Raw genomic sequence first — 11625 nt, 5'->3', positions numbered from 1 at the left:
AACAGTGAAGAGTGTATTAGATGCACGACTCAAAGATATGGAAGCTTACACACGAAGTACAGGACACAGCTTGATGATGAGTACGGTGAGTCAAGTATTAGGAGTCAAAATGCTCCACTTTGAACTGACCTACAACAAGGAGTAAGCTTGTAAAGGGGAAGACATTTGCCAACACAATAAACACACAGGGAAAAATTAATCTAAATAAAAGATTAAACAATTATATATATGCCAACAATAAATAAAGAATAAATGAAGACTAAGCAAAGCAAATTAATCTGACTGCTAATAAACAAACCAACACAGTATATTTAAACACTATCATGGAAGATACTGAAGCTGTGTGCTGTCTTCCTGCAGCACTGGTCAGCTCCTGTGCCACCAGCTTCACAACACCACCCTCTGTCAAAAAATAAATCAGTTAATAGATGTTGCAAACTATCTGATGTCAAATAATATTGTGGGCTTGTACAGAGATGTGTCAACAACAACAACAACAACAACAACAACAACACCACCACCTTAACATGGTGAAGCAACAAGAGGCCACAGGTCACAGGCAGGGTGGCCAGGCCAAGACTTTACCCCCCAAGGCCCCGCCACACAGACTGCTGCTTCCACTGGAATCTTCCACGCACACTTTGCTGCGGCCTCCCAACACATCACTGTCGGCAGCATAGGGCTTGCTGCCACACTCGCTTCACAACTCCAGCCAGCTCACTGCAGGGCAAAGACACGACAGCAATTCAAGTCTTCTCATTAACTAAGTGACACTAAGCATTTCAAATATTTTCACATTTTCACTGGGATCTGACACAAACCTACCATTTAAAAAGAAATAGAATTTGGCTGTTAGATAGAGTGGTAAATGACTGCAATAATTCCAGACTGATTGCAAGTGGTGAGTCAGTAGAGTACTTAAAGATTAGACACATTTATGGACAGGGCTGATAGGTGGATGTAGGTAGGTATGCCACATGCAGGCCTTGTGTTTCCTTAGGCAGTAACACGTAAAGAATTTTATATCACGTGGGAAACTATAAGGAAACACGAGGCCTACATGTGGCATACCTATCTACATCCACCAATTAGCCCTATCCATAAATGTGTCCAATCTTTTAAGTACTCTACTGACTCACCACTTGCAACCATTCTGGAATTATTCCAGTCATCTACCACTCTATCTAAAAGCCAAATTCTACAGGAAAATCCCTCTCATCCAGCATTCGAGTATCCGGCAGCTTCAAGTATCTGGCACATTTTTCCCCAAGCCTTAAAATCAATAAAAAATCAATGTGTACTCATAAAATTGATTAAATTATGATTAATTATGAGGAAGGCACAACCCCCGAGTTCCAAAAACAGTTTAATGTTAAGGATGCGATATTCATGGCTTCACTTGCTTGGCTAGACGTTAAAAGGCAAACATTGATACGATGTCGGCGCAAATTGTACCCTTTGATGATGTGTGATGATGAGGATGAGGAGTTTGAAGGGTTTGTAGGTGGCATGAAAAATTCGGTGGTGAGCGAGCTGTGGGAAATGGGGGGAAATGTGCAACTTAAAGTGACAGATGAAGCGTTACAGGAATGGGTGGACATGGACGAAAATCAGGCCGTAACATTCACTCTCACAGACGAGGAAGTTATCAACGCTGTAGTAGAAGATCATTTAGAGAAAATTAGTGATGATAGTGATGATGATGATGATGATTATGAGCCTAAAGTAACTTGAGAACAGGCTGCAAAACACATAGCTGGCTTTGTCAGGTTTGCTGAGCAGTGCACATACATGTCAACCCGAGATGTTATGACCCTTCACTGCATTGAGAATGAGTTTTTGCTGCAAAGAAGAAGGAGCTGCAAACAAGGAGACATTAGAAACTATTTTAAAGTAGCTTGTAAGGGAAAAGAAGTGGGGCAAACAAGTACAGAATCTGATGATGTTGATGACCCGGAGGGTGTTGAAGGAGAGGTGTGGGGAGCGAAAAAGTGTCACAAACACTCGTACATTTTCATATCTTCATTGTATGCTATACATGTTGGCTAATATTGAGTAAAGCAAATAAGTGTATATGTACTTTATTTTTGTAACCCATCAACTTATTTATAAGAGGAAAGTATTAAAGAGAATGTTAGTACAGTAGTATTGTGTGTTGGTGAGTGTGAGGTGGCAGCGCGGGTGGCAACGCACGGCACGGCGATCAGCTGATCTTTGTTATAATAAGATGCGTGAGTGTAGGGTGGTGATTGTGGACATAATTTCATTTCTATTCAAGTATCCGGCATGTCGGCAGTCCCATTGATACCGGATAAGAGGGATTTTACTGTATTTCTTTTTAACTGAATTTTATGAAGCTTGAGGCAATGACAAAGTCCTATTCTATTTAGCCTTCAGGATTTTGTTTGTATCACCCTTGTTACATCCATCATACTTTCTGTTATGACTTCTCCTCAAAAGAGGAGAAAGTCATAACAAATTTAGTTTGTCAGAACAAACTAAATTTGAGTAAAATAAAACATATAGAGGATTCTACATTTGAGTATATCTGTATTGGTGACCACTGTACCTAACTGGAACTCCCAAACTATGTAGTATTAGTTAATCAATTTATAATTTTAACAGCATTACTTGGATCCACAATTAAGAGGCACAGACAAGATATAGCCTCAAGTGGTGCTTTTTGACTTTCTTCTTTCTTTCTTTGAGAACAATTGCCACATTTACTTACTGATGTATATTTGTAAGTGATGGTTTTCATGTGACTAATCTACATTTATGGTGGAGAGAGAGAGAGAGAGAGAGAGAGAGAGAGAGAGAGAGAGAGAGAGAGAGAGAGAGAGAGAGAGAGAGAGAGAGAGAGAGAGAGAGAGAGAGAGAGAGAGAGAGAGAGAGAGAGAGAGAGAGAGAGAGAGAGAGAGAGAGAGCCTTACCACCAAATATTTTGCCTCCTTTCTCAGAAATCTTCCACACAACCACCTTGCATATCAGTTGAAATTAATGTAATTTTTGGTATAGTTTTTAATTCCACATACCACATCAACACCAGGCTGAACTGTGAGCTCCTGGGCTTGCTTACCATCCACATTATGTCTTTATAGTCTTATGAGGTGATGCGAGAGAGGAAGCAGAACACACACACACACACACACACACACACACACACACACAGATAACACTGCCTGACTGAGACACACACACCCTTGTATCTCTCACCTACTTCTTTACATAAAATACTGCAAGAGAGAGAATAATAGCTGCACTAATGATTTATACCAAAATACACACACACACACACACACACACACACACACACACACAAATAAATAAATTAATTAATAAATATAGAGGGAATTTATTGCACAGCTGGCAAGGAGGTGAAGTCTGTTGTCATACTGTGTTGCAACCAATTGGAAGAAAAATATAAAATATCATAGATAACACTTTTTTTTTTTTTTGCAGATATTTTTTGATTGACAGAATAATTTCCTAAAACTTGCTTCCATTTAGAATTTTGTTTTATTTGGGGAAAGATCAGGTACGGAGGTGTGTTTTTGACCTGTGCTGGAGACAATGAGGTTAAAGGGTGTTACTCAATGTTTATGAGGCTAAATAATGGATTTAAGGCTCTTTTTAAGGATTTAAGAGGCTTAACAAAGGGTCTGGTGTCCTTTAAAGGATGTTTTAAAGGGTTTGCTAGTTGAAATTAAGCAGGATAGAAGAGTGTAAGATAAGGGACCCTTTTGACTCTTCTATGTTCCTAAACCATAGCAAAACTCCCTTAAAACACCTTGAAACACTGCCTTGCTAACTTAAAACCTAAGCAATTCAAAAACACAAGAAAACAAACTAAACACTTAAAAATACATCTTTATAAATTCCATTAAACTTTCCTATATGTTTAACAACCTAAAAATACCAAAATGAACCCCAAAACTCAAAATAAAACAAAGATCCTTGCAAACACTAAAACACCAATAAATATCCCAAAACACACCTAAACACACCTAAACACACTCACTGAATGACCTCAAGCACATCCACACACCCCAAAACACATTGAACACACTCTGCCCTATTCAAAACACCCCCAAACAGTTACCCATTAATAAAACACACAAATACACACTGAAACACATCCAAACACACTCAAAACACCATTGTATCCTCACAATCACTTAAAACACTGTCAAAAACACATACAAGATCAGAGAGAGAGAGAGAGAGAGAGAGAGAGAGAGAGAGAGAGAGAGAGAGAGAGAGAGAGAGAGAGAGAGAGAGAGAGAGAGAGAGAGAGAGAGAGAGAGAGAGAGAGAGAGAGAGTCATGAAAAATTTCCAGCTTGGCCCTAGAAGTAAGGTCATAAGATGCCATAGAAATACTGGTTAGGTTAAAATAAAAGGAAAAGAGTGACAAAAATAAAATGAAGCCCAAAATTACAAGGAAAAAAAAAAAAGGAAATTAAAACTACAAATTAACCCCTAAAGGACAGGTGGCATCTATGATTGCCCTACATTTTGTGAGCTTAATTTCAAATTTTTGCACAACTTTTTGAGCCTGTGAACATCCTTTCCTCACCACAGTGTCTCCCTCTGAGCCTCAGTGTGCTGCGAACCACTGTGATGGCTACAGGGGAAAATAATCACCCCTCTTCCTCTGATTCCTCAGACATCCACATCAGGGAAAATTTGCTCCAAAACAACCTCTTAGTGAAAATACTACTGGCAGAGAGTTACAAGTTACTTCCCCAAGTGTAGAAAGTGGTTTTACCAGAGAAAATAAAACAGTAATAGACTGTGTTTCACTCATATACATCTTCCCACCTGTCACAATTACATTTTTTCTTGTGTGTTATAAGTGATGGACAAGAATACTATTTTCTTTAGTGTTTTTACAAAATTATAGATTTAGACATTCACGCGAGTGAGTGACCGAGAGATACTGGTGAGGAAAGCAGATAAAGTAGGCATGGGCACCCCTCCTCCCCCCCTGCAAGCTGGGGCCCCAGCCAGGCCACCACATGGCATGCAACCATCTGAATGAACACAGGCTGAGGCTGAGAAAACACTGAAAGTTACTTCACTTCACCACAGACACACCACATCAACTAGAGAGTTCCAGTTTGCGGGAGATTGAAGAGGAAGGATTGATAAGTGTGATGCTATTACGTTTTAAACAATCGGTCAAGGCAGAGTTGAGAAATTGTTGATGGAATGTGAACTATTTTTGAAGTGTCTCGTATATATATATATATATATATATATATATATATATATATATATATATTATATATATATATATATATATATATATATATATATATATATATATATATATATATATATATATATATATATATATATATATATATATTATATATATATATATATAAAAACACACACACACACACACACACACACACACAAATAGAAGAAATACATTGTTTTGAAGGTTACAAGAAAGCTGAGACCTTTAAAAAGTAATATTAGGAATTTAGGATGGACAGTAAGATGACAAAAAAAACATTACTGTTACATGGAAACACACACACACACACACACACACACACACACACACACACACACACACACACACACACACACACACACACACACACACACACACACACACACACCCTTCCCCAGCTCTCCCATGCCCACACAGGTCTGTGCATGCCTTGGACACAGAGAAGGGCACCATCAATGTGTACACCATCTCTACCATCCTGAGAATGACAGGTGGCAGGGTGAGATAAGGAGATAGAGAGATAGACATATATACATACTTTCATTCATTCATTCATTTCATTTTCATTCACTCCTCCTCCTCCTCCTCCTCCTCCACCTCCTCCTTGTGCAGGCTCTGGTGCACTCTAGTTTGAGGAGTTCTTTGGCCGCAAAGTTCCTTATTGAAGGCGATGAGGAGTTGCTGGAGGAGGTGAAGGAAATTTTCTGTATCTATGACAAGCAAGGTAAGGATTCGCCGTTCATCTTTGACCCGTGTTTGGAAACCCTTCACTCTCTCACCACTGTTTTCCAAGGCTACAGAGGTGATCAGCTGGGTTGTCATGACTTTCTGCTGCTGCATCATTTCACAGCCACACACACCACCCCTCACCCCTCACCCATATTTAAACCTTAGAAAACAACTGTAAATTGAGGGAGTTAGTGGAAACAGAAGAGAGAGGGAGGAAGAGAGGAAGAGGAAGAGAAGATACTGTTACTCCTTGCATAGTGGAGACTAAGAGAAGGAGAGGGAGGAGATAGGTGGAGGAAAAAAAAAAGAGGAATGGGGGAGGGGTGTACCAGGCACCTCACATCATGTAACAATAGTGAAAATAAAAGGGAGGAGGTAGAGGGCAGTGCACCTCACACAAGTCCAGAGAAGCAAGGGGACGCCATCACACAATCCGTCACCACCACCACACCACAGCAACGGGTGGTGAGTGTATTACTATAACAACAATGAAAGTTGAGAGGTTAGTGTCAATATTCATCCTGTGCTAACACCACCACTAGTCTGTCATCACAAAATCCCCATCACTCACCACAAACACACCACCATTCACCACAAACACACCACAATTCACCACAATCACTCAGGGCTGGAAAAACACACATTTAAAAAAAAACAAACTTTTTTTTTTATTATTTTGGGAGGTTTATTGATTTTTGTTTATTCTTCATATTTTTATGTAAATCAGTTTAAATAAGGAATTAAAAAGTAATCTAAAATAAAACAAAAGATATGAAGTGTTTTTTTTTATGTAGGAGGGGGACTGGCCAACAGCAAAAAAATAAATAAATAAAAATAAATAAATAAATAAATAAATAAAAATAAAATGAAATAAAATGAATAAATAAATAAATAAATAAATAAATAAGTAGGTAAATAGATAAATAAAATAAAATTAAAAAAATATATAAAAAATATAAAAAACTTCCAGCAAGAAGGAAAGGTAGATGTTGACAGACAGAGCTGAAAGAGTTTGACTAGGCAAGGTGCAAGCACGGAGGCACAGTTTCGGAGAACAATAGGAGGGACCCCATCAGGTCCATAAGCCTTCTGAGGGTTTAGGCCAGTGAGGGCATAAAAAACATCATTGCGAAGAATTTTAATAGGTGGCATGAAGTAGTCAGAGGGTGGAGGAGAGGGAGGAACAAGCCCAGAATCGTCCAAGGTAGGGTTTTTAGCAAAGGTTTGAGCGAAGAGTTCAGCTTTAGAAATGGATGTGATAGCAGTGGTGCCATCTGGTTGAAATAGAAGAGGGAAAGAAGAAGCAAAGTTATTGGAGATATTTTTGGCTAGATGCCAGAAGTCACGAGGGGAGTTAGATCTTGAAAGGTTTTGACATTTTCTGTTAATGAAGGAGTTTTTGGCTAGTTAGAGAACAAACTTGGCATGGTTCTGGGCAGAAATATAAAGTGCATGAGATTCTGGTGATGGAAGGCTTAAGTACCTTTTGTGGGCCACCTTTCTATCATGTATAGCACGAGAACAAGCTGTGTTGAACCAAGGTTTAGAAGGTTTAGGTCGAGAAAAAGAGTGAGGCAACCGGCCAACTTGTGTGAAGAAATGCTTGTCAATGTGACTGACTGACTAACTGACTGGCTGACTGAGTGGCTGACTGAATGGCGGAATGACTGACTGACTGACTGATTGGCTGACTGACTGACTGACTGACTGACTGGCTGGATCGGTGACTGACTGACTAACTGACTGGCTGACTGACTGGCTGACTGAATGGCGGAATGACTGACTGACTGACTGACTGGCTGACTGACTGACTGACTGACTGACTGACTGGCTGGATCAGTGACTGACTGACTAACTGACTGGCTGACTGGCTGACTGAATGGCGGAATGACTGACTGACTGACTGACTGACTGGCGGAATGACTGACTGACTGACTGACTGACTGACTGGCTGGATGGGTGACTGACTGACTGACTGGCTGGATCGGTGACTGACTGACTAACTGACTGGCTGACTGACTGGCTGACTGAATGGTGGAATGACTGACTGACTGACTGACTGACTGGTGGAATGACTGACTGACTGACTGACTGACTGACTGGCTGACTGACTGGCTGGATGGGTGACTGACTGACTGACTGGCTGACTGACTGATTAATTGGCCGACTGACTGGCTGACTGACTGACTGATTGGCTGAGTGGACTGACTGACTGACTGACTGGTTAACTGACTGACTGATTGGCTGACTGACTGGCTGATTGGCTGACTGACTGAATGACAGGCTGGCTGACTGTCTGATTGGCTGGCTGGCTGGCTGACTGACTGACTGACTGCAGAGTGACTGACTGACTGACTAGCTGGCTGACTGACTGACTGACTGGCTTACTGGCTGACTGACTGACTGGCTGGTTGGCTGGCAGACTGACTGACTGGCTTACTGGCTGACTGACTAACTGACTGACTGACTGACTGCGGCTGGTTGGCTGGCAGACTGACTGACTAACTGACTGTCTGGTTGGCTGGCTGAATGACTGACTGAATGACTGACTGGCTGGATGGCTGGCTGGCTAACTGGCTGGCTGGCTGACTGACTGACTGACTGACTGACTGACTGGATGGCTGGCTGGCTGGCTGAATGAATGACTGACTGACTGACTGACTGACTGACTGACTGGATGGCTGGCTGGCTGGCTGGCTGAATGAATGACTGACTGACTGACTGGCTTACTGGCTGGCTGACTGACTGACTGGCTGACTAAATGACTGATTGGCTGGCTAGCTGGCTGGCTGGCTGGCTGGCTGGATGGCTGGCTGACTGACTGACCGACTGGCTGACTGACTGACTGACTGGCTGGTTGGGGGGCTAACTGACTGATTAATTGACTGTCTGGCTGGCTGGCTGAATGACTGACTGGCTGGCTAAATGGCTATCTGGCTGGCTGGCTGGCTGACTGACTGAATGAATGACTGACTCTCTCTCTCTCTCTCTCTCTCTCTCTCTCTCTCTCTCTCTCTCTCACTTTAAAACTACACTAATACTACTTAAATATACTTACAAATATTCAGTATATATTGTTAAGTGTGAAATTTGTAGTATTTAAGTGAATCAATAGTAGTAGTAGCAGCAGCAGCAGCAATGGCAGGTGATAGTGGTGGTGGTGGTGGTGGTGACTAATAGTAATAGTAGTAGTTTGAATAATAACCTCAGTGGAGGACCCAGCGGCCATGTTGCCTTAATTATTACTTCGTAACACCAAAACCAGGCAATGGCGGATATACGAGTATCTGACCAGAGGATATGGAAGCTAGACAAGTGACTCTAGCTTGTGACATGTTAGGCTTACAATAAGTGAGAGACGAAGCAAATAATGACTGAAAACACTGACGCCCTGTGCCTGTGCCTGTTCCTCAGCTGACGGCTTGTTTACATATTGACGACTCTTCAATATTCGCCTAAATTTCCAGACTCAGACGTAAATAAAACCTAAAGATAAATAAATAACCCCAAAAAATACCTAAATAACGAACAAAAACCTTAATAAACTGCTACAAGACACTACAGGTAGGAGGAAGGTGATGCTGGGAAGGCAGTATGGCTGACTAAGTAGGCTGGCACCGCAGGGCTCACCTTACGTACTCATGGCTCTCTGGTGCTGCGTGGCGGTGCTTGGTACAGGGAGAAGCTGCCGGGAATACGGAAACACTTATCACCAGAGTGCGTGGGGCAAGACTGACCAGCGCCGGCCAAAACACTCACCTTGCCAAGCGCCACCTGTCTCTGCTCCACCAACACACACACAAAAGTTAACATGTTATAAAATAATAATTCAAATTATATAAATATCCTCACTTCCTCACTGCCGATTCCCCACTGAACACCTAAGTGATTATGATTCCAAATTTCACTCACTGCTGCACCGTGTCACCGCAGCAAACATGCAAACCCGTGCAGGATAGGCTTGACTAAAATGCTTCTAATCTCTCTCTCTCTCTCTCTCTCTCTCTCTCTCTCTCTCCTAACGATTGTTTCCCAAAGCCACAAAGATGATTAAAAGGGTTTTCAATAGCGTTTCTCTTATTAATAATATAGAAATGTTCGTAGTCTGTCAGTAGAACCGTAAAAACATAATTAAAAACCTGTCACTTCGACTAGGGCCTTTTAAAATGCGTGTTTCTCTTGTTAGTAATGTAGAAATGTTATTAATCTGTCACCAGAACAGTAAAGACACGCTTGAAAACCTATGTAATTACTGAGAGAGAGAGAGAGAGAGAGAGAGAGAGAGAGAGAGAGAGAGAGAGAGAGAGAGAGAGACCCTGCACACACCCAAACGCATAAAAAAAAAAAAAAAAACCCACACACTCAAATGCCCTCAAAAGACCCAGCACATACTCAAAACATCCCCACACACTCTCAAGTACACTCAAAAGACCCTGCACACACCCAAACGCACCTATAGCACCCCCACGCACACTCAAATACACTCAAAAGACCCAACACACACACACAAACGCACCCAAACACCCCCCCACACACACACACTCAAATACATTAAATACATTCAAAATTCTCATAATGGAAAGTGTTGAAATAATTAATGGAATTTTCTCTCTCTCTCTCTCTCTCTCTCTCTCTCTCTCTCTCTCTCTCTCTCTCTCTCTCTCTCTCTCTCTCTCTCTCTCTCTCTCGGTGGGATTAAAAGCAGTAATAATCTTAATATTTATTGTCACCCCTGGCATGAACAAGTAACAGAAAACGGGAATAAAGATGAAATAAGTTTCCATTATAAAAAAAAGATAAATAAATAAATAAATAAATAAATAAACGGACGGAAAATAAAAGTAAATAAATAAATAAATGATCCTTGCAAGTACTTGGACACATTTAAATCGAAGAAATGAAAAATAATTGAAAAATATATATAAAAGTAAATATTCCCATTATGAAAATGAACGAAAAAAATAAAGAAAATAAATAAATGGTCTTAAAAAAATAAAGATAAATAAATGAACTGAATATAAAATCGAAAGAAATTGATAAAAAAAATGTAAACAAATATAGGTAAAATTCAACATTCCATAATAAAAAAAAAACGAACGAAAAATAGAGAAAAGAAAATAACCGTTAAAATAATAAATAAATAAATAAATTGAATATATAACGAAAGAAAATTAAAATATATCCTCTCTCTCTCTCTCTCTCTCTCTCTCTCTCTCTCTACAAGGTGAGCATATCTCTCTCTAAGGTGTTGACAAGGGCGGCGAGGCAGGGCCCAGTCACGCCTGCCCTCTGTAAGCCCTGTATTGCATTGTCACGTGCCGCGCCTCCTCCTCCGTTAACTTCCAGCCCAATCTTAGCGAAACCTGCTAAACTCCCGCCCACTTCCAGCCCCGCCGCTACTTCTGTTGGGATAATAGCGGTTGTAGTGGTGGTGGTAGTGGTAGGTAGTGGTGGTGGTAGTGGTGGTGATAGGGAGAGGAGGAGGAGGACGAATAGGAGGGAGGAGGAGGAGGGCCGTACTAGTAATAGTAGTAGTAGTAGTAGTAGTAGTAGAAATAACGAGAAAATTATAAGAATGATAATAATAGCAATAATAATAACGATAATAATAATAATAATAATAATAATAATAATAATAATAATAATAATA

General features: G+C 40.7%; 1 protein-coding gene across 6 annotated transcripts in view; it reads right to left on the bottom strand.

Annotated features, from left to right (window-relative positions):
• Nucleotides 1–11625, bottom strand: part of LOC135098157 (uncharacterized) — a 32025-nt gene continuing 20400 nt past the window's right edge. For 3 of the 6 annotated variants that reach the window (XR_010266620.1, XM_064000393.1, XM_064000394.1), the window contains one exon: nucleotides 10684–11377. Coding sequence is in view for 4 of the 6 variants with exons in the window: in XM_064000394.1 (XP_063856464.1) it covers nucleotides 11329–11377 (49 nt within the window). In the remaining 2 variants the exon portion in view is untranslated. Of the gene's footprint in view, nucleotides 403–521; nucleotides 721–9605; nucleotides 9661–10683; nucleotides 11378–11625 lie in introns of those variants that run through there. The other 3 variants (XM_064000391.1, XM_064000392.1, XR_010266619.1) reach the window with 3 other exon arrangements.

This window comes from Scylla paramamosain, unplaced genomic scaffold (genome assembly GCF_035594125.1).
Source record: "Scylla paramamosain isolate STU-SP2022 unplaced genomic scaffold, ASM3559412v1 Contig48, whole genome shotgun sequence".
Lineage (NCBI taxonomy): Eukaryota > Metazoa > Arthropoda > Malacostraca > Decapoda > Portunidae > Scylla > Scylla paramamosain.
Note: the sequence above shows the minus strand (reverse complement) of the source record. Positions and strands in the feature narration are given on the sequence as shown.